The sequence below is a fragment of the Hemitrygon akajei genome, chromosome 14 (genome assembly GCF_048418815.1).
Source record: "Hemitrygon akajei chromosome 14, sHemAka1.3, whole genome shotgun sequence".
Lineage (NCBI taxonomy): Eukaryota > Metazoa > Chordata > Chondrichthyes > Myliobatiformes > Dasyatidae > Hemitrygon > Hemitrygon akajei.
The window spans coordinates 4,071,969-4,096,718 of NC_133137.1; the positions used below are offsets into that span (position 1 = coordinate 4,071,969).

Consider the following 24,750-nt stretch of genomic DNA (forward strand, 5'->3'; position numbering starts at 1 on the left):
TTATGAATTGTGAGCTAGTCTCTGGACTCGTTGAAATGGGGGTGCGATCAGAATTCCCGAGAACTGACGCGGACGTCCTTCTGGGTAACGATTTAGCCAGTGGTAAGGTTTGGTCAGCAATGACGCTGACGAGCCAGCCGGTGAGCGTTGCAGCCCCGCCCCTAGCGTCCAAGATCTATCCCACATGCGCGGTCACTCGCAGCATGTCGAGAAAGGCAGCTGAGAATGAGAGCAGTTTAAATCTGGCCAGTGTCGATTTGGTCGAGACGTTTTTACCGACCCTGTACCACGAGGGTTTAGGGGTGGTAAAACGAAGAGTAGTAAAGTGAAAGAGAGTAAGGGAGAGGAGGTAGACCTTCCCTTAGCGAGGAGAAAAGTTCTAGAGGCAGGAGATAAAGATGAGAAACAGGTAGAGCTGTTAAAAGGTCCAGAGTAGGACATGGCTGATCTGTCTGGTTTGCCAGAACTGTTTGAAGAAGTTGAAAATTCTAAAGGTGTTCCCGATAATGAAATGAGGGCAGTCCTAGATGAAAAGGGTGCCCTTACCTTGAAGAAGTCTGCTGGGTTGGCAGATGAGGTTGTTTCAGCCCGCGGGGTTGAGTTTACTCCGGAAGGGAGTTGCCCAGAGAGTAGCTGGGAGAATCAGGGGAATTTAGAGTTTGGACCGGGTACGGATATTGAAAACCTGGAAGAGGCAAATGTCCCGTTGGAGTGTGTCCAAGATGTGGATGCACGTGGTACTGAACCTAGTAATGAAGCTCAGAAAAAGTCTGAGGTATTTGATTCAGTTGACAAGGAAGGCAGTCCTTGTGGGTCTGATAGACTTGGTTCAGCGAAGAAAGGGTTAACCCTGGTAATAGTGGGAAGTGAGAGTTCCCAGGTGTTTGTGCTCGAAGGTGTGTTAAAAGTTAATGCGGAGATCAAAAGTGGGGAGATGAGTATTATCATTGAAGGAAACGGGAAATATGTAGTTCCCAAATCGAATGAAGAAAATTTAAAACCTGCGGATCACTTACAGGTTGAGTTGGAAGATGACGGGGCCCCCCATGCTATTGTTATTCCAGAGTGTGGTGTGAAAAGGAGCAATTTGAAATGCTGCTTGAACAAAGAGTTCGAACTGAAAACTAATAGCCTGAAGGATCCTGAAGAGAAAGCTAGCAACTTGCGTAAAATTAAAGAATTGGGTGGAAATTCAGAAGATGGTCTAAGTTTGGGACACAGTGTTGATAAAATAACTCCTATGAAAGAAGCGGGCGAAATCCTATTTCGCCAGGGTACCCAAGCTCCCCACGTGGTAACTAACCGGAAAAGAGACGAGGGTTAATGGGGACGCCATTTTTAAATAGCAGAAACCGGTTTTAAGGGATTTCGACAAAGCCTGTGAATAATAAAAGACAACCCCCATGGAAGCCTGCCTGTTAAGTTTGAAAGCAACATAACGATTAGTATTTGCATGAACTTTTGTAGTATACACGTAAGCTTAAGATCACAACTCTTTAGTTTTGTTTGCTGAAGAAAAAATAGGTGGTTACTAAATTGGAGTCTGATGCTACAAGACTTTAGTAGGGTACAAGATGTTAAGATATTAAAGGAAGTGACAATTGTAATCGGTAACCATCTAGATGCTGAGTTGAATGTATAACTGTATTACTCTGTAGTGAAAAGGAAAAGCTTTTGTATTGTGTTAGATTCTAAAATCCTGTAAGACTCTGTACTACTTCGTTTTCACTGCTGGTGAAAACGCTTTGAAGAAAGGGGGTGTTACGAATGTGCCACAGCTCTGAGGGGCCAAAGGGTGCGGGGTAGCCCCCTCCTTTGTGAGAATCGCAAGATCACTATTAAGTCAGTTCAGGAGACCCAGGAAATGAGAGAAAGACATGCAGAATCCACAAAGAGTTGGAATGTGTCCTGGCCTCCGAAAGGCGGACCCATTGATACCGGCTATTGTCTCTTGGAGACGGACTTGTGTATTGCATCCTGTACGATGCATCGAAGCCCCAGGCAATGAACCGAGGAGGAGGTTGGTGGAGGGATTGCATCATCCCAACCTGATTGACACCTGAGACCCTGTGAGTCAGGATAAAAAGAGGGTCTGTGGGAACAGCCCCTCAGACGCACCAGAAGAAACGCTAACAATCCTGTAATAGCAAAAACCAGTGGAAGGCCTCGTGCGTCCTTTTCCATTTGCCCCGGAATCAGTGGACCCTGTACCACGGCAGAACGGTTTTTAGCTAACAACGGGGAAATCAACTCCCAACGACTCTCGAAGGATTGACATCATAAAAGGAATGGGCAAGTTTTAACCCGTCTTTCTCTCCAACCCAAAAGCTGCAGCTTGAATGAACTGAGTGACTTTTATATTTCCATCGGACAATACATTATCCCCTAGACAACGATAGAGCTATTTCTTATTGATTACTATTAGACCCACACTTTTAGATTTAGTATTGACGACGTATATTATCTGTAAGTTTACCTTGATATTATTTTGTGTATTTTTATCAATAAATACTGTTAAAAATAGTACCATCAGACTTCAACAGACCTCTCTATCTTTGCTGGTAAGTGACCCAGTTATGGGGTACGTAACAGTACAGTTACCTTGTTACGGACCAAATGAAATTTATAGGTTAAATTATACTAAGCATCCAATGTATGAATAAAAAACTGGTAATTTATCAGAAACAGACGATTTGAAGAACAGAGCAGAGATTGGAAGGAAGTGTAAAAGTTCAGTAGTTGTCCATGAATCGATACAGTTTTACAAAACCATAATAGTGAAGTGAAAACTTAAAAAGAAAGTACATATGTACACCTTTGGACCACTGCCTGTACAATGCAGAGTACAATTTAAATGAGGGGGAACAATACAGTGATATCAAGCTAGACATCGTAAGCCCAAAGAAGATGGAAAGAAGACAGTATAGAGAGCTCCAGCTTTGAAATTCTAGAAGGAAATGAATAAAGTATGCATAAAGTATTCATTTGAATGCCATCTGTATGCTGGGAAAAGGCCAAGCATGCAAAGCTACAGGCATTTTGAGTTTAGAAGATGCTACAATGGAAAATTCAGCAACCACATCAGAATTAATACTATATATAGAACTGTGCAAAAGTTTTAGGCACATAGAAATAAATTCTGTAAAGTGCTTTTGAAAATAATGAAATGAAATGTTTCTAAGTATCAAATAAAGGGCAGTAAACTATAAAACACAAGCAAATCAATATTTGGTGTGACCACCCTTTGCTTTTAAAACTGCATCAATTCTGTTAAGTACATTGTTGTGCAGTTTTATACGAAATTTGACTAGTAGGTTGTTCCAAGCATCTTGGAGAGCTTGCCACAGTTCTTCTGCAGACATTGCCTGTCCCGCTGGCTTTTGTCTCTCCAGGTAATGCCAGACAGTCTCGATGATGTTGAGATCAGGGCTCTGACGGGCCAGACCATCTATTGCAGAACTCCCTGTTCTTCTTTTCATTGAAGATAGTTCTTTATGATCTCGATTGTGTTTGGGGTCAATGTCCTGCTGCAGAATGAAGTTAGGACCAATCAGATGCCTCCCTGATGGTATTGCGTGATGGATGAGAAACTGCTTGTACTTCTCAGCATTGAGGATTCCATTAATTCTGACCAAATCACGAACTCCATTTGCAAAATGCAGCCCCCAAACTGCAGAGAACCTCTACAATGTTTCACTGTTGGCTACAGACACTCATCCATGTAGTGCTCTTCTATGGAAAAACTGACTCCTGTTTGGGCCAAAAATTTCAAATTTTGACTCCATTAATCCAGTGCACTTTCTACCATTGTTCGGCACCCCAGCCCTTGTGTTTTTGTGCATAGGTGAATCTCTCGTCGCTTGGCTTTGTTTCCACTGGAGGAATGGATTTTTGGTAGCAATGTTTCCATGAAGACTACTTCTGACAAGATTTCTCCAGACTGTAGAAGAGTGTACTTGGGTTCCAGTGGTTTCTGTGAGTTCAGAGCTGACAGCAGTGTTGGACTTCCGATTTAGAAGGGACATCAATTTCATGTATTTGTCTATTGCACTTGGTTTCTATAGCTGACCACTGCTTTCTGGCCCTCAACCTTGCCCATTTGGTTCTTCAGAAAAGCTTGGACAGCAATATTGAATCTCCTGTCTGCTGCAACATTTCTGCTTGGGAGATACCTTGCTGCAGGACGACCTCCTCGTGTCTTGATGCTATGCTCACTCTTGTCATGGTGTAAGAAATGATGATTTGAAGGTTAAACTGTCACATCTGCCACACCCTCACCTTTTAGTTTGGTTGTCCTTCATCCAGTTTGCTTCCTTCTACACCAGTTTCTGTTAGTTAATCAGTTTAGTTCTTCAATGCAATATATCATTGATCATTAGCACCTGTTTATTATCTTTGCTTAATCATGCACTGGATTACATACAAATACAAAATACTCAAGTTTTTATTTGAAAAGTTCTCTATTACTTAATATGTTACTTTCTTTAATAAAATATAAAAACATCTCTAGTATTTAAATTTTATTGGAAAATAAAAGTTTAGAAATCTAAAATTTGCTCTTTTCTACTAACACACTCATGGAGAAGACAAAAAATAAACATCTAACACAAAATTTATGTCAAAAATCTAGCATGCCTCAGACTTTTACACAGTACTCTGGCTGCTGAATTTTCCATTGTAGGATCCACTGAACTCAAAATGGCCATAGCTTTGTATACTTATCCTCTTCCCAGCATGCTGATGGCAGACAAATGACTATCTTCATCTATTCATTTCCTTCTAGAATATCAAATACTGGAGCTCTGTATGTTGTTGTTTTTTCTATCTTCTTTGGGCTTACAAAGAATACCCCACCTAAACAAGCAGAATCAGATGTTAAACTAGTCATATTGTGATTAATTTATACATTTTTACCATATGTAGAACAATCTTTCTTGTATTTGCAGCCACATCATTGCCTTGATATTTTATTCATTGCTTGCTTGCAGAGGTGGGTGGATGTGTAATGAGGGGCAAAGAGAAGATTATAGTTTTAATAGAAGAAAATTTATCTATTTCGCAAACATTACATGAAAACATGAACTATAACTACCTCTGCCATGTGGATTCTATAGCATTATCAGTAGACGGAAATATAAATTATAGACATTCTTACAGAACTCTTATTTGGGAACATGAATTTGACAATGAATACAATCCAGATTTGGTAACACTTACAAGCACAAATCCAAAGAATTCCTAGTTCAATAATTTACAACTCTGCCAAAAGTCACTAACACAATTTTTAAAAAAAACATTATATTGCAGCATTTCAACTTCAGGATCATAAAACACTTAGCTACAAGAAAAGACCATCGATATAAACTAAACTCATGGTCTAACCTAGGCATAAAAGAAAATCCACAACCAAAATAACAGTTGACGTTTTCTGCATTAATTTGGGACAAGGCAGCACTTGGAATAATTGAATCATTAGATTATCTTTCAAACTCTTTTTGCATTACAACACAAGCTATATGGGAGATGCCATTGAACCTAACGAGGCTTGCTTATTATGGCAGCTATCGTCTTCAAACATGGCAAATAATCAGAGATGAGGACATCCATTCTACAAAGAAGATTATTAATGTTATGGCATGGTATCCCCATTGATAATGATATTTTTTCTAGTACAATCATTTGGGATGGAATCAATTTAATTAGTTCAACAATCATTTCACAACTTTTCTTAAAATAGAAATCAAATGCTATAGTACAAAATCCTAAGCAAATTAAACAAATATACAAATCTATATTCATCCAACAACTTATTAGGTAATGCAATTATCCTCTACATTGCTTCAGTGTTTCATTGCTTCTTTCCAATTCATTCATGTCTAATACAAATCTTTAGCATGTATGAAATTTTACTAGCACGTGTATTCAGTTTTATGTATGGACACTATAGTTGAATTAAACAATTCTAATGTTTGCCATTTTGTATTATACACATAATATACACAAAAGTAAGGTTAATACAAACATTCAGATAATATACGTCGTCAATACTCAATCTAAAGTGCGGGTATAGTAATAATCAACAATAAGAAGTAGCTCTATCGTTTGTCTAGGGGTAAAACTATTGTCCGATGGAAATATCAAAGTCTCGGAAGTTCATACAGGCTTTTAGCCTTTTCAGGGACCGCTGGGGTCTCACGTGTTGGAGAGAGAAAATAAACTTGCCAGCCTTTTGGACTCAACTTGTTGAATCGGGAACATGGGTTCCCCGTTGTCATTTCAAAGTTTTTTTTGGGGTTATCAGCCACTCGTTCCCCAAGCTAGGGGAACCGAATCACACATGGCTCCTGAACAGCTTCCAGTCCTCACGGGAGCGATGAGCGATGGTCTCTCCTTCTGGTGCGTCGCTGGGGTACTGCTTCCTGCAGTCTCCTTTTCATCATGACTGGCAGATTTGTAAATGTCGATCAAGGTAGGGTGATACAATCCCCACCCCACATTGCCCGAGGGTGTCCATGTCCCTGATAGCTGGCATGTACTATAGAGTTGCAATTCACACAGGTGCCTCTAAGAACAATGGTCAAATCCGTTGCATTGTCTCTCATTTCCTGGGTCCAAGACCCGAATTAATAGCGATCTTGTGATTCTCCGGAAGGAGGGGGCTGGTCCCGCACCCTTCGGCCCCTCAGAGCTGTGGTACATTCATAACAATACACTGGGAAGAACTGAGGGTTCCAAGTGTCATGCTATACAACTTGCCCACTGTGGTGCCTCTGATGTATGTAATGGTATTGAAATCCTATTGGCTGGATTTTGGACGTTCATAATTAATTAGTATAGTAAATATTGGGAGATTCCAATCCGCTTAGACATTTAATGCAAAAACACATATAAAGAAAAGATGTGCTTGTTCTCCCATTTCCCACTCACCAACAATTTAGTGGTAGTGCATTCAGCTCTGAGTTTATAGGATGTGTGTTTTAATACTACTCCTGAAAACGAAACACCTAAATCTGAGAAAATAATGAGAGTACCAAACGGAGAGTGCTGGAGTACTGGAGTTGCTGCCCTTAAAAAACACATTAGACTAGGTCTTGTTTCTCCTTTTAAGATGGTCATAAACATTCCTATAGCATTGTACAAAACATGGGAGAGCTTCAAGTGCATTGGCCAAATTTTACCCTCAATATAAACATCAATAAAACAGATTGTCCAGCAATCTCATTGAGATTAATGGGATCTTTCTGTGCACAAACTGACCATCACATCAGCTCATTAACAATGACTACATTTCATCACTACTGTGTGCAAAGATTTCATTAAAATATTACATGTTAATATAAAATATAAAACATTAAAGACTTACTGCTACAATGTGGTTTTAGAACATATTATAGCTGACCCTAAAAAACAAAGACAAGGTTTTTCTTCACCACCTTCTTAGGAATGAATTATATATTATCAATCTGCATATTATCAACTGCATCTTTTCCATTTCATGCATGATGGTCTTACCACATCCTCACGCCACCCTACCAGGGATAGGGTTCCTCTTGTCCTCACCTCCCACCCCACCAGCCTCTGCATCCAGCGCATAATTCTCCGAAAATCTCCAGCGTTTTGTGTGTGTTGTGTGTATATATTATCAATGCTTAGATTGCTGCAACCATGTTATAATTTAATTCTATTTGGATGTTGATTCAATAAAACTGCATTTGAATTTCAGAATGAGATTTATTAAAGTTTTACCTATTGTGTCACAGAAATTGGCATATTTTTTAGTAAATTTACATAATCATGAAAATCTCAGTTATATTAAGGACTGCTTTTTCAACACATAACTCTAAATTTTCTCCAATTATATTAATTCCCACCATTGAAACCAATATGGGAATGCTTAATTCTAGATGTTAATTTTGGAACAATTTGTTATATTTTATAACCATGTAACCATATAACAATTACAGCACGGAAAAAGGCCATCTTGGCCCTTCTAGTCCGTGCCGATGCTTACGCTCACCTAGTCCCACTGGCCTGCACTCAGCCCATAACCCTCCATTCCTTTCCTGTCCATATACCTATCCAATTTTACTTTAAATGACAATATTGAACCTGCCTCTACCACTTCTACTGGAAGCTCATTCCACACAGCTACCACTCCCTGAGTAAAGAAATTCCCCCTTGTGTTACTCTTAAACTTTTGCCCCCTAACTCTCAACTCACGTCCTCTTGTTTGAATCTCCCCTACTCTCAATGGAAAAAGCCTATCCATGTCAACTTGATCTATCCCCCTCATTATTTTAAGTACCTCTATCAAGTTCCCCCTCAACCTTCTACGCTCCAAAGAATAAAGACCTAACTTGTTCAGCCTTTCCCTGTAACTTAGGTGCTGAAACCCAGGTAACATTCTAGTAAATCTTCTGTGCTCTCTCTATTTTCTGGTCTTTATATTCTATTATATTCTCTATATTCTGGTCTTTGTCTTTGAAAGCACAGAAACCATTCAATACAATCCTCCTAAACTTAAATGTTAAAGGAAAGATTTATTTTGCTCCCACTATAATCACCATAAGTGTTCAGTATGATCAGCTGCAAACATAAATTATAGCTCTATTAAGAGAAGCACCGTAGAGAGTGCTAGACAACTCACTATGTACCTGATCATTCTGCAATTATTGCTGCACATTCTGGCACCAATGCATTCATTTATATGCACTCATTTGGAGAACAGAGACTGGATGACAGTCGACTATCAAGTAGTCCATACAAAACACTGGAAGCTATTGCATTGACCAATCATAGGTTCATTGATCAAAAGAAAAACTCACAAAAATTCCAAATCTGTTTGACAACCGTATGGGTGCACTGTACATGTAATTGCACGTGACAGCATACTGTTCACTTTGCAAGAAACCCCTTAATATATATTGGGAGGGCTCATACTTGAAGGAAATAAAATATGGAGGAACAGTTCACCTGGTATGTACTTAACTGAAATATGGTAAGTCTGTTTTAAGAACATAGAAGTGAAAGAGATAAAGGAAGTAGAATGAAATTCCCAGTATTCAGTAAGGGAATGGAGACACATTCTATCCCATTTAAACTTTTAACTGCAAATCCAGATGTAGTTAAACAAATGGTATAATTATGCTCTGAGCTTATTTCTGCAATAGCCATCAGAATTAAATGTAGCCACTGTTCTCTTTTCTACAAGGCTGTCCACTTGGTCCTTTGACAGGGAACTATTTAGCTGAAAATTGCCTTCCAAGTATTCATTTTGGATGCTCATAATTGCAAATAGTTCCTAATGTCTTGTGTAGTCTCCGAGTCTTCACTCAAAACAACGTGGCAGACTTCCTTCTTGCAATCTCTGAGATGGACTAACTAAAGTGCACCGTGGAATAGAATAGCCTGTGGAGTCCTCAACACAGACTCCAGATTCCATGAAACCTTATAGTTGACCTGGTGCCATGTCACAAAACCCTCCTCCTGATTATCACCCATCATCTGTCCTTACCTGATACATCAGAGTTCCTTCACTTTGAATGAAAAAAATGGAAAGAAGCAAAATCAAGAAGTGCATTGGGGCATGGAATTTCATTGTCCATCACCAAAAACAGCACAACTTTAAATGAGCTGGTTGGGGTCCTGAAGGACAATCTGCCATCCTGAGTAGATACATTTGTCTGTGACAGCATTGTTAGAAATGGCCACCATATAGTCAAAGCCCAACTTCAGACTGAGGACACACTCCATTATGCTGAGTGGGAGTGGTCTCCATGAGATGTGGCATATCAACAGCAACAGCAGAAGTGTGTACCACCACAATCTATAACCTCATGGTCTTGTGTATCCTTAACTCTACCGTTTCTATCAGGCCATGGGAATAACTCTGGCTCAATTGGGAAACGTGCAATTTGATAGGAATTGCTGCAGAAAATAATGAACTCTGTGCAGCATTATATGTATGCTGACAGCAAATACAACATATAATAGACAAAGTTAACTAATCTTAAAGCTGATGTATCAGCTTGAAGTTCTGTAGTCCTTCAAGATCTAATCATGAAAGTGATGTACAATAGAGAAAGCTCTAAGAATATAGTCACCATCACAGAAGTCAATACCCAATCATCTTGATTCATGGCACACCTTAACAAGACATGGCTGAGAGCAGTGGATATAGAAATACTGCAGAACCAGAACACATCACAGCTATTGTACTGAAGATCCATCTTCTGGAACTAACTATAAATCTAGCCAAGCTGTTCCAGTACAGTTACAAAGCTGACATCACCATGACAATGTGAAAAGTGCCCAGATATGTCCTATTTGCAAAAAGTAGGACAAATTCAGTCCTGATAATTACTACTTAATTAATCTACTCTCAATCATCAGCACTGTAATGGAAGTAAGTGACATTTACTCACCCATAACCTACTCACCAATGCCTATTTTAGATGTTACTAGGTCTACCCGGAATCAGAACTTTTCACAGCCCTGGTTCAAACATAGATTAAAGTGCTAAATTCCAGGGGTGAGGTGGGAGAAACTGCTCTTGATGTCAAGGTAGCACTTGACCAAGCATAGCATCAAATTACTCCTGTAAAACTGAAGTCAATTGTCATCAAAAGGATGAAGGGGAAGAGTTGTAATCATTAGTGGGCAATCATCCCACACTAGACCATCACTTCAGGAATTCCTCAGGGCAGTGTAGTACACCTAACCATCTTCAATGGCCATCAGTCTCTGATATGATCAGAAGTGGGAATGTATGCTGACAATTGCACAATGTGGAACAACTCAGTGTGCTGGTTAACCCATATAAGAATGCAGACAACTTCCAGGCACTGACCATCTCCAAAAGGAATCCAACCACTTACCCTTGACATTCAATGACATTACTGCCACTGAGCCCCCACACCCCCACCATCAATACTTGAGGTCATCATGGACCAGAAACTCACCTGGGTAGGTCACATGAATATCATGGCTACAAGGACAGGTAACATTTGTGTTATCTTGATGGTAGATTACTCACCTCTTGCCATCCAAAGCCTTTTCCATCAGACATGATAAGAGCATATGATACTTTCCACTTGTTTGTATGACTACAGTGCCAACAACCCTCAGGAAGCTTGACACCTTCCAAGACAAAGTAGCCAATTTTATTGGTCCCCATTAACCATCTAAACATTAATTTCGTCCACTTTTGGTGCAGTAGCTGCAGTCTATACCATCTACAAAAATTACAACAGTTACTTACTCAGGTTACTCTGACAGAACCTAGCATACCTGTGATTAGCACCAGAACCAAGAAGGACAAGGCAGCAAGTGTGCTGGAGCACCACCATCTGCAGATTCACTTCCAAGTTGCACACATCATTGTGACTTGGAAATATATTGATGATCCTTCACCACTGGTAGACCAAAATCCTGGAACACTCTCCCAGTTAGCATTATGAAATTACCTTCACTGAAAAAGGGCAACAGCAGTTCTAGGTATCAGTTTACCACTTCTTCAAGAAGAATTAGGAGATGGTAGTAAATGCTGGCAGAGATCTCAAAAGAGAATAAAAAGAAATAATGACCCAAGAATAGCTTTCCTTAATGTGAAACTGATACTGATTGAAAGGGGATTGACGGCCATTGCTGAACCTCACCTCACCCCTGAAAAGCTGAAGATAATGAAGACAGTGACGAAAATTTTCAAAGCTAAAATGAACTGTTTCAACCTTCAGCCCAAAACCAAAGCACCCTAGATCACAATGACTCATTCACTTTAAGTATATAAGAAAATGGGCATTATACACAACTGAAGGACAAAGGTCCTTAGCCAAGTTGTCCTCTCTCTGCACATCACTGCCCTCTGACAATAGCAGCTCACAGTGAGACCATGGAAAACATGGACTACATTCCATATCTTGTACGCCCACTTTGAGGCAGAAAATGATGTGGCGGCAAGGAAGTCCACCCCTCCTACGAATGACCAGGTGCTGTGTCTCACCGTGGCTGATGTGAGAAGAACCCTGTGCAGGGTCAACCCACGGAAAGCTGCTGGACCAGACAACATCCCTGGTAGAGTGCTCAGAGGATGTGCAGACCAGCTAGCAGATGTTCTCACTGACATCTTCAACATCTCCCTGAGAAGCGCTACCGTTCCAACGTGCTTCAAGGCCGCCACCATCGTCCCTGTGCTGAAGAAGTCTTCAGTGTCCTGCCTAAATGACTACCATCCTGTTGCACTCACATCCATCATCATGAAGTGTTTCAAGAGGTTCGTCATGAGGCATATCAAGACCCTGATGCCCCCCTCACTGGACCCCCTGCAGTTTCTGTACCGTCCCAACTGCTCAACAAACGACACCATTGCCACCACCCTCCACCTGGCCCTAACCCACCTGGACAAAAAAAGACACATACGTTCAGATGCTATTCATAGACTTCAGTTCAGCATTCAACACAATCATCCCTCAGAAATTGATTGGAAAGCTGAGCCTACTGGGCCTGAACACCTCCCTCTGCAATTGGATCCTAGACTTCCTGACTGGGAGACCTCAGTCAGTCCAGATCGGGAGCAGCATCTCCAACACCATCACACTGAGCACGGGGCCCCCCAGGGCTGTGTGCTCAGTCCACTGCTGTTCACTCTGCTAATCCACGACTGTGCTGCAATACACAGCTCGAACCACATCATCAAGTTCGCCAATGACACGACCGTGGTGGGTCTCATCAGGAAGAATGACAAGTCAGCTTACATAGAGGAGGTGCAGCGGCTAACGTACTGGTGCACAGCCAACAACCTGTCTCTGAATGTGAACAAAACAAAACAGATGGTTGTTGACTTCAGGAAGGCACGGAGTGACCACTCCCCGCTGAACATCAACGGCTCCTCGGTAGAGATAGTTAAGAGCACCAAATTTCTTGGTGTTCACCTGGCGGAGAATCTCACCTGGTCCCTCAACACCAGCTCCATAGCAAAGAAAGCCCAGCAGCGTCTCTACTTTCTGCGAAGGCTGAGGAAAGTCCATCTCCCACTCCCCATCCTCATCACATTCTACAGGGGTTGTATTGAGAGCATCCTGAGCAGCTACATCACTGCCTGGTTCGGAAATTGCACCATCTCGGATCGTAAGACCCTGCAGCGGATAGTGAGGTCAGCTGAGATCATCGGGGTCTTTCTTCCCTCCATCATGGACATTTACACTACACACTGCATCCGCAAAGGAAACAGCATTATGAAGGACCCCATGCACCCCCATACAATCTCTTCTCCCTCCTGCCATCTGGGAAAAGGCTCCGACGCATTCCGGCTCTCATGACCAGACTATGTAACAGTTTCTTCCCCCAAGCTATCAGACTCTTCAATACCCAGAGCCTGGACTGACACCTTACTGCCCTATTGTCCTGTTTGTTATTTATTGTAATGCCTGCACTGTTTTTATGCACTTTACGCAGTCCTGTGTAGGTCTGTAGTCTAGTATAGTTTTCTCAGTGTTGTTTTTTACGTAGTTCAGTCTAGTTTTTGTACTGTGTCATGTAACACCATGGTCCTGAAAAAACATCTCATTTTTACTATGTACTGTACCAGCAGTTATGGTCGAAATGACAATAAAATTGACTTGACTTGACTTGGCTTGATATCTTGGGAGCTAACTCTTGATAGTAGCAGGTATTAATGGTGAAAAGGGCTAGCAGAGCCTTTGATATAAAATAGTACTTGATGATCATTACCTCAACCCTGGCACAAGGCTCATGTCAACTGTCCTCTTATGTTCTTTTAAGACCTAGACCATATATGTCAAACTCAAGGCCCGCAGGCCAAATCCAGCCCGCGGTGGAATTATCTTTGGCCTGCGAGATAATATCTAATTACTATTAAAGCTGGCCCCAGTAATCGAAGCGCCTATGGCGTATGATATGGCTAATGCTGAGTTTATTCAGGTACCAGGTTTTCAGGGTTTTTAGTGTTTATTCGGCAGTCTTGCTCGGCAGTCTTCTTCATAAGAAACAAAATTTGTAAAGTGAAACACTTTGTAGTTATAGCAGAGACTGAGACACATAAGAGCAGGCTGAAAAAACGGAGGCAACGAAAGCTGCGTTCACATGCGTCCGACTGATCCGGCCCGCATGAAGCTGCATTTTGCTCAATCCGGCCTGTGACCTAAAATGAGTTTGACACCCCTGACCTAGACTATCTATTGCAAGCACCTCATGATTGAAAAGATGCCACCAATACTTGCTCCCTTAAAGACTCCAAATTTAAATGCATGACAACAAAACCAATGTCAGTGTCTTCTTCTAAGCCATCATGTCTGGTACTGAGTTACACTTAGTTGCTTCTGTTATGCAAGTTATGTGCTGGTGCAGCCAGCACCAGACTCCTGAAACAGACCAGAACTCTATTCTGAGCTCTGTCAGGAGGAGAGACTAACAGGTAGAAGAGATTCAACACATCCTTAAAAAATGGACCATCTCCACTGGGTCAGCAATTCATGACCATTCAAAGAGAATGAGTATTTGGTATGATACTGAGAAGCACAAAGAATCTCTGCATAATTGGCAAAGGGAGTACACCACCTAACAAATTACTAACCTTGACGTACAAAAAAGCTGGATGAACTCAGCAGGTCGGGCAGCATCCGTTGAAAGAAGCAGTCAATGTTTCGGGTCGAGACCCTACGTTGACTGCTTCTTTCAACGGATGCTGCCCAACCTGCTGAGTTCATCCAGCTTTTTTGTACATCTTGATTTGACCACAGCATCGGCAGTGTACTTTGTGTTTAAATTACTAACCCTGTCCCATCTGTGAAACAGCCTGTTGCTCGCATATTAAATTCATCAATACTCAAATACCAGGGTTGAAGAAATTGCTCTTTAGTCCTAAGGAACTACCTAAATTGGGAGGCTATTTTATAATCACAAAGTTAGCTTTGAATTTTATTAAAATTTTCAATTCATAAACATAGAATTCTCTTTGTAAGTCATCTGTTCTTTTTCCTTCAGCAAATAACTTCCCAGCTCCATAATAAAATTTTCCAAAGCCACCTCTTAACCTTACAATGTATACCAAAGGCAATAATGCAGCTGTATATTTCAAAAAAATGTACAACTAAGACAGGTATGGATTTGCAGATGTGTTGCAGCTGGAATATGTGGAAGCTGGTGGGTGTGATGACAGGCCATAGTGACCACGTTGGCTGTAATGACTCCAGCTCAAGGAACTTCAGTTAAGAGCCAATGAACTGAAATCTTAGAGTTGGATACTGCTAAACACAAGAGAGGGGGGAAATATTAAATTTCTATCAATGTATGGGGGAGAGCATTCTATGAGCTGCTTCATAGCCGGCTATACAATACTCCATTGAATAAAATCACTAGAGGCTGCAGAGAGTTGCGACTCAGCCAAATCCATCACGGGCACGACCTTCCCCATCATCATGGACATCACAAGAAGCAGTGCCACAAGGCAGCAGCATCCATCATTAATGACCCTCACCATACATGACATGCTCTCTTCTTGTTAAGACCATCAGTACGGATGTGGAATCTGAAGCCTCTCACTCAAATGATTTTCCCCTCCACCATCAGATTTCTGAATGGCCTATGAACAATACCTCATTTTACAACTATTTATTTATTCTACAAGAAGTCCAGATATGACCCGGACTTACGATAAACACCTGGAATTATGATATTGTAGCCATCAGTGAGACTTGGTTACAGGAGGGACAATACTCTGGGGTTTCGTTGTTGCTGGGTCTGGAAGACCCAAGTTATTTGGAAAGATTGAATAGATTAGAACTTCATTTCTTGGAATGTAGAAGATTGTGAGGATACTTGATGAGAGATCTACAAATCTACAACGAGTATAAATAGGGTACTTGCAAGCAGGCTTTTTCAAGTGAGGTTGGGTGGGACTACAACTAGAGGTTGTGGGTTAAGGGTGAAAGGTGAATAGCTTAAAGGGGAACATGAGGGGAAACTTCTTCACTCAGAGGGTCGTGAGAGTGTGGAACGAGCTGTCAGTGCAAGTGGTGCATGTGAGCTCAATTTCAACACTTAAGAGAAGTTTGGATATGTACGTGGATGGCAGTGGAGTGTAGGGCTATGGACCCGGTGCAGATCGATGGGAGTAGGCAGCTTAAATGGCTTGGCATGAAATAGATCAGCCTAAGGGCCTGTTCCTGCGTTTTACTTTCCTATGACTCCATGACCTATGGAAGGCTATCTTAAATATGAAAAAGCAGTTCCGAGGGAAGCTGGAGACAGAATCGGATGCACCTTTGCTTTGGCAGAGTTTGCAGGCTATTACTTCCTACAAGGTGAAACCTAACATCATAAATGGCTGAATTAAGATGAATGCCTTTTATGTACACTTTGAAAGGCAGAGTAAAATTATCCATGTGTAATTCCCTGCAGCATCTTATATCTGTCTCAGAGGCTGACATCTGAACAGCTTTCAAGAATGGTGTAGCTGGCAAGGCACTGAATACCTGTGCCACCCAGCTAACCAGTTCTATAGGGGATGCAATCTTATTGGCACTGCACTCATCCTTGGACCACTTGGACCACAGTAATGCCTATGTCAGGCTATTGTTTATTGATTATAGATCAGTGTTCATCATAATCATTCCTTCATTACTAATCAACAAGCTTCAAAACCTGAGCTTCTGTACCTCCCTCTGCAACTGGATCATTGACTTCCAGATTGGGAGATCAAAAATAACATCTCCTCCTCCAAGGCAATCATCAAAGACTTATTGTAATTTATAATTATTTTGTTTTATGTATTGCAGCTACAAAACAACAAATTTCACAACATATGCCAGTGATAATAAACTTGATTCTGATTTTATAATAAAGGTCCATGAACAATGCATCATTATTCATATTTATTTTGAGATTTGTAGCAATTTACTGTCTTTGGGCTGTACTTTTGCACCTTTGCACTTTGCAGTTGCTGCAAAGCAGCTAATTTCCTGTCATATGAGACAGTATTAATAAACCTGGTTATGGTGTCACTGGAGACTTTGCTCCAGGAGGTCATCGTGCCGTTAACAATAAGCATTGCAGAACTGGTGACCAAGGAGAACTGATTGTAATTACAAATGAGGCTAGTATGTGCATCCAGACAACACCAAGGAAACTCCAGTCCTTGTATCTATTCAAGAGACTGCAGAAAGGATGAACAAAATTACCATAGTATGATGGTACAAAGAATACATTTTCCAAAATACCACCTCAACTGGAAGGAAGTAAATGTAATCCCAATATTTAACAAAGTTGGGAGAAAACAATTGCAGAGAAAATACTTAAAGTCTATCATTGAGTAAGTGACAACAGCACACTTAAAAAAGTAGGACTGATCAGAATTGGCATGTATATATTAAAGTTAAATTACTTCGATAAACTTGTTTGAGTTTGCTGAGAATTGATAAGAGGAAGCCAGCTATGCTGTTCATTAGACTTTTGGAAGGCCTTGAATAAGGCGCCACAGAAGAAATTATAAAGCACCTGGGATTGAGGGAAATATTCTTGTCCGCATTGAGGATTAGTTAATAGACAGAAAATAATGACTAGGAATACATAGGTCACTTTGAGATTGGGAGGTTGTGACTAGTGTTGCAGGGGTTGATGTTGGGCTCTAATATTCAGTCAATATCAATGATCTTGTTGAGAGGGTTTACAATAATATGTCCATGTTTGCTAATGATACCAAGTTTGGGTCTGTATAGCTTGTAATGATGATGCAGAAAAGTTTTAAATGCTGGAGGAACTCAGCAGATTTATAGGAATGAATAAACAGCCAACGTTTTGGGCTAAGACCCCTTATCAGAGCTGGAGAGGAAGGGAAAGATGCCAGAATATGAAGGAAGGGGGAAGGGAAGGAAGACAAGTTAGAAGGTGATAGGTGAAGACAGGTGGGTAGGGGAGATGGAGGGATGAAGTAACAAGCTTAGAGATGACAGGTGGAAAAGGAAAAGGACTGGAGAGTGGACCATGGGAGACAGGGAAGGAGGAAGGGCACCAGAGGGAGGTGATAGACAGGGAGAAGTAGTAAGGGGCCAGAGTGGGGAATGGAAGGAGAAAACTTACTGGAAGTAATTCAAGTAAGAGAAATCAATGTTCATGCCATCAGGTTGAAGGTTACTTAGTTGGTATATGAGGTGTTGCAGTGTGGGATAAGGGAGCTATGAGGTTGGTGGCAGTGGATGGGAGATCTCCAGAGTTGATGAGGTTGCTGGTGGTGTCAGAAACAATATCCTGATGGTCCCAAGTGAGGTCCTTTTCTAGGGGTAAGTAAGAGGAGGTGTCTAGAGAATTGATACCTGGTCCCAAGATTCACAAACATGAATGGCCAGGTAGGCCCATTGTTTCTGCTGCTCTTGCCCCACTGAACTCATGTCCACATAGCACAACTCCATTTTATCCCTCTTGGTTTAGTTGCGTCCCACCTACATCTGTAAGTCACCTTCCAGCTTCTAACTTCATTCCCCCTCCCCCACCCAATTGGCTTCACCTATCACCTTCAAGCTTGGTTTCCTTCCCCTCTCCCTACATTTGTATTCTGGCATCTTCCCCCTTCCTTACCAGTCCTGATGAAATGTCTCAGCCTGAAGCATCAACAGTTTATTCATTTCCAGAGATGATGCTTGATCTGCTGAGTTCCTCCAGCGTTTTATATGTGTTGTCCTGGATTTCCAGCATCTGCAGTATCTCTTGTGTTTTAACTGGATTAATGCAGGTTATGTGAATCTGCAAGGTCACAGCTGATAGAATGTAATGTGGAAGAGTGCAAGAGGAAATTTGGTAGGGAAAAATAGAAAAATCATTTAAATGATGAGAAACTGTAAGGAGTTAGGGCTCAGAGTGACCTGGGTGCCATTGTACATGGATCACTGCTGCCAAAATACAGCAAACAATTAGAAAGGCAAATGGTTTGCTAGTCTTTATTGAAAGAAGAATGAGTACAAGAATAATAACATTTAAGTGCAATTATATAAATACTTGGTAAGATTGTGCCTGGAATATTGTAAAGAGATCTGGTATATCTAGCTAGTAAAGGATATGAAAACAAACGAGATTATAGATTCTGGAATCTGTCATCAAAAACAAAACTCTGAAAGAACTCAGCTCATCAATAAGCATCTGCAGAGAAAGAATACAAGTTTTTATTCCAGGATGAGACCTTTCATCAGGAGTGGACTGGGTGTGAATAAATGATAATACAGTGGATTCTGGTTGGTTAGCTCATTGGTTAATCGGGACAGCCCCTTATCTGGGACAACTCTTAATGAACATAAGCTAATCAAGAAAATAGCCAGAATTTCATTCACTTATTTGGGACACTATGCCTCTTAATTGGAACAGGAGACTATTGCCAATTTCTAACTAGCATCAGTTGTGTGCACTTATGTACCATTAAATACTACACTGTGCTTAGAGTGAGCAGTTTTTAAATATCATCAGCTTGTGTTCAAAAAAGCAGTGGTTTATGTCAATGATAGGTAGCGAGAAATAAACAGTAAGACAATTCAGAACTGTTTTGCTCACTGTGGTTTCAAGCAGTCAGGCTTGGAGATACAAGAAATGGCCGTGAATGAAAATGAAACGATTTCACTACTTCAACAAGTTAAAAACCACAAAGAAAGTTAAGGTATTGACAATCATCTTGAATGTTACAATGAAAATGAAGATTTGGAGAATGCAACAGTTTCTAACTAGTATCAGTTGTGTGCATGTGTGTGGCCATCAGACACTACACCATGCTTAGAGCAAATAGTTTTTAAATAGCATCAATTACGTATGCTTGTGCTATGTTATTCATTTGGGCCTACTGATACCAAATGACAAAGCAGCAATTTTTGACACTACTTCATGCAGGAAGGCAACACTGATTTTGTTCATTTACAGACAATCGGAAAAAGAGAGCAGCGTGCACTGTGCAAACTCCTCTGTTGATAACTATTAGGTATTATAGTACTGTAGTAATATTGGTAATATTCTAATTTGTTCCGTATTTTATTTAAAACATAATTTGTTAATCAGCTAAACATAGTTTGTCTTTTTAAAACTATTTTCATGAAACTTTGACTAATTGTGACAGCCATGTAATTGGGCCAAAATGTAATGGTCCTGATGTGTTCACATTAACTGGAATCCACCATTCTGGTAAACAGATGCAGGGTTAGTAAGGTAGAAGATCAGCCATGATTGCTCTGATTGGTAGGGCATACATGACCTACTTCTGCTTCTATTTTTTTAATGACCTCAAAAGAACGGTCAAGATCAATGAGTCTATCTTCAAAAGCCATATTCTATTAACTGCACCAACAGCCTAATTGACTATTTAAATGCCCAGTTTTGCATCAGACTATAAATCAGGCCTTATATATAACATTAGAGTACTTCACCTGCTCTATCCATGCACCAACAATTGATCCCCCACATCTAAATCTCACAGATTACACAAACTGCTTGTTTCAACCAAGACAGCCATGTCAACCAGGTGACACTTACCGACAAATTTTATTCCCCCTTGCAGGACAGAATGGTCTAGAATGAGAAGCACTGGGTGCTTACTAAATGGGTAAGTGGACCACTGCAGAAAGAAAGTATCATGACTTCATTTAGTATGCTGGGCACTACATGATTCACTGCCAATGGTCACATCAACAGGATCTTGAGGAAATGTTATGACCTTCTAAAATAGGCCAGCATTGCCTGTAAATTGAGTTCATGCAGTTTATTGTGCCCTGTACCCTAGTTAAGCTTGCAACTCCAGTGAAATGACTGCATATTCTCAGTCAATGGCAAGAGAAAATGAAATATAGTAAATCTGAACAGTGTTAATATCTCTTACACAGCAGTGGACAACATACTGTGAATTACTGGAAACAATTCCAATCTGAGAGAAGCCAAATGCTAAGTATTTGTCACCACATTAACCTTCAGAGCCCCTGGCAATGCTGTTCTTTCCCTCTTGTTGTAATTGTAGCAGGTGATTTATTTCAGTGAGGACTTTGTGTAAGGCAACCTGCTCCTCAACTAGGGTATCTTACTGAAGTTCAGAGAGGAGAATGTTCCATAAAGATTCTGGGCATATGCAAGGAGCCTTTCTCCACTTCCCCTCATGTCGTGCTGAGTGGCTGTCCCAGCTCTGCTTGGCCCCTTATTGGTCATAAGAGTTATACAACATAGGGACTGTGGACATTTGACCCATTGTGTCTGTTCTATCAAAGAACACATTTACACTAATCTGATTTCCTGTTATAATAACCAATTAACCTAGTAACTCGCACATCTTTTGAGTGTGCCTCAATAGCAGCACAGCAAGTTCCTAATGGAAAGGGATGCATCTGAAGGAAACCCAATGAGATCTCAGAAAGAATGGGTAAACTCCACAGACAACACTAGAGATCAGGAAGGAAGCTAATGTTGGACTACCTCCAAGGTAGTCAGTTTTTCTCTTTGATCCAATACCATTCTCCTCCCTTCCAAACCACCATTACAGCCTCCCCACAACTTGTCTACTTTGACTCTCCTTTAAAATTGTTTAAGAAAACCTAAGACAAAATATTAATTTGCACACAAGAAATATTTTGCTGTATATAAATAGCGCACATTCCGCACACTGATCAGGTCTGAGCATTGAACCAAGTTTGAATGAGATTTCGCTTGTTTGACTAAGGTGATACAATGGAGCGGGGCCTCGTGCGGCTTTCAGATATCTGTAACAGCCTGACCATGGGCACCAGGCAGACACAAACTATTTCAGGACAGACATTGCCGACCTCGGGAAGGCGCCGAACAGCAAGGACTAACGCTACATTTGTAGTCTAACCACGTCAACGTTTTTTTTCTGAGGTGCAGCCTTTAAAAGCCCTTGCAACGATCAATGCACACCGAACCCAGGACTGACCCTGTACCTCAAGATGAAAGGGAGCGAACTACTTTTCTTCTACTTACTATGTCATATTATTGCTGTTAAACTCATATTTAACAATATATTCATCTCAATTGCGTTTTCGAGATGAATCATGAAACATTAAAGCGTGGACACAAGCGGATTTCCAAATATCACCAGTTTTTGACGTTCTTGGATTAGGTTCCGGGCCAATGTAATGACGTAAGATCATCAGAACTCAGCCGTCACAGTAGCATTAGGGCGAGTCTGGGAGATCTTAATGGAGTAGACGCGATATATTAGGGTAAAAATGGGATGCAATGGTGTGGGAAGCGGTGGAGTCCAATGACATAGTTCTGGTCACGAATAAGAAGAATGACAAGTTGGGGTATTAATGGTTAATCAGCCTACCAAATTGGGCAGAGATACGAATGCGATGTGAAACAGGTTCAAAGACACTTGGATAGGGGAGCTGAGCAGGATGAAAGGATTCCCTTATATTTGCCACATTATCTTACCTCTAGTTTGTCAGTGAGCTCTCTCTGCATTATCTCGTACTGATTGGTAAGCTCTTGGTTCTTCTCCAGCAAGGCTTTGCCCAGCTTCGCCGCCAGGATGAGATCGTTATCCTTCTGCCGAAGCTGAGACAGTAGGTCATCGATGCCGGGGCTACCGGCTGCCACTTCCTCGCTGTAACCCTCCTGGCGGTTGGCCGCCAGCACAGGGAAGTGTTCGTCGAACAGCAGGTTGGCGCCGCCGCCGCCGCCAAGCCCAGGAGGTGTTAGGAGTGGAGAAAGAGGCGGCAGTCTCGGCAGATTGCTGGCCTGATGGCGCTCGGCCTCCTCAACGCCAAACGAGTGGTGGGGCTCGTCACCCTGCTGAAACTCCTGCAGCCATAAAGCCGCCATAGTTCCACTTGCGCTGGGCAGATTGTATTTAACCTAATCGGCTCCGATCCCGGCTCAGATGACGGATTGCACCGAGTCCCATCGACCTGCCTCCCGTGCCCTGGCCGGGGATCGGGATGGTGTGACCCAGTCCCCTTGCTCGCAGCACTCGGTGTCTAGTAGTGTCCAGTTGCAAAAAGCAATCGTTCGCGATCTCTCGAGTGATTGCGGCGGTGGCCGGCCGCTGTCCCGGGACTACGTTGTCGTTGCCCGCCTTGCTAATCGCTTTCTTTCTGCTGCCCCGCTTCGCAGGGGACGATGAGCCCATTCTTTACAGGGATGCAGCTGGACACATGATGCTGCGGATCGCAAGCAAAGCTTAAACGGATACCCAACGCGCGTCCACACCCCTCTGACGGAATCTGACACCTGTACATTGCACGGCGCTCATTGGTACAAAGCCAATGTCCCCATCCTTAGCAGACAGACAGGCGAGGAGACTGGGAGAGGTAAATAGAGAGAAGCGGATACCGAGGAAGAGCTAGAGAAATAAGTAGAGCATCTGAAAGTATGTAAAAGGAATACTCGGGCTGACAAATGGATAGTGGCATAGGGAGAAACTTTGAAATTAATTTAAAAAGTCACGCAAGACCATCTAGAGTTTGAGCTAAATACAGAAAATTCGCAAATAGAGCCATAAAAATGAAAGCGGAAACTAGAATGATTTTACTAAATGGAGGTTAGAATTTAAAGGAAGAAATTGGGTGCGCCAATGAGATAAAGGGAGAGAGAGAGGGAGACAAATATAGATGCCGCGACAGCGAATGACACACATAAGGCGAGAATATAGATACTTTCGGAATGTAATGGAGTGGGAAGCCAACCAGGGATGGAAATTAGAGAAATACTTACAGGGAAGACATAAAGAAAGGCAAGATGTAAAAATATGTAAAGACAAAAAATCAAATAATGAAATAAGAACTGTATTGAATGTACACAGTGGGAGAAAGCACAAAGTAAGAAATAAACAGAAACAATAAAAAAAACTCCAGAAGTAATGAGAGTAATCTGCACAGAGAAAGTGAAAGAAGTACATGGAGCAGAGAATGTGAGATGAATAAAAGGTGAAATATTGATACAAATGGAGATAGATTCAGTGCAAAGGGAGATAGATTCAGGGAGTGAATGATAAAACATATAGAGAGATAGCAAGAAATATTTATAAAGAAAAAGACAATTTTGTAATCATTCTGAATGAGTATGATAGCATCTGAGAATGTGATAAAGAGTGGCAGCCATCATAAAGTATAAAGGGAAAGAGACAAGTAACAGTTTACTGTCAGGTAAATCTACAGTTTTACATGAGATGCATATTTATAATATGCCTTTCAGATGACCCAAAGTGATTTACAACTGACTAACAACTAAGTAAACATTAACAATATTGTAATGTAGCAATTATTGAATTAAGTTGTAAGCAAATAAAATGTGGAAGCACCAAGGTTTGACATCCAAGGTATTACCTCTGAACTGTAATTGTTTTTGTAATATTGAAAACACAATAGCCAATTTCAAGGTGTCAAAAACTAATAATGACCATATGGTTTACTCTACTTAACATGAAAAAGAGATAATTATCACTTAGGCTGTTGAAAACTGGACTGCTGTTTAATGTATCATGGGATGTATAAAAGTGTCAAAGTAATAAAATATTCCTATATAATTATCAAACAAAATTACTCAAAGACTAAAAGAGATGTGGGGTGATCAACTGCCTTTTTCAAAGAGGCTTTAAGGAGCGTCTTAGTAGAGAAAAGAGAGGTAGAAAGGTTGTTGAAATTTCATATCAAAGCAAACTGAAGTTAATTTTGTGGATCATGAAACCAGAACTGAAGGAGATTTCAAAAGGTCGCAGAATCTGTTAAATGGAGATGTTAATGGATTGTGGAGTCAGCAGCA

At 41.1% G+C, this 24,750-nt stretch overlaps 1 protein-coding gene across 2 annotated transcripts in view; it reads right to left on the bottom strand.

The window, feature by feature from the left end:
- LOC140738233 (BICD family-like cargo adapter 1) overlaps positions 1 to 23,148 on the bottom strand; it is a 112,329-nt gene extending 89,181 nt beyond the window's left edge. For both annotated transcript variants that reach the window (XR_012101340.1, XM_073065359.1), the window contains exon 1: positions 22,423 to 23,148. Coding sequence is in view for 1 of the 2 variants with exons in the window: in XM_073065359.1 (XP_072921460.1) it covers positions 22,423 to 22,812 (390 nt within the window). In the remaining variant the exon portion in view is untranslated. The remainder of the gene's footprint in view (positions 1 to 22,422) is intronic.
- Between the last annotated feature and the right edge of the window lie 1,602 nt (positions 23,149 to 24,750).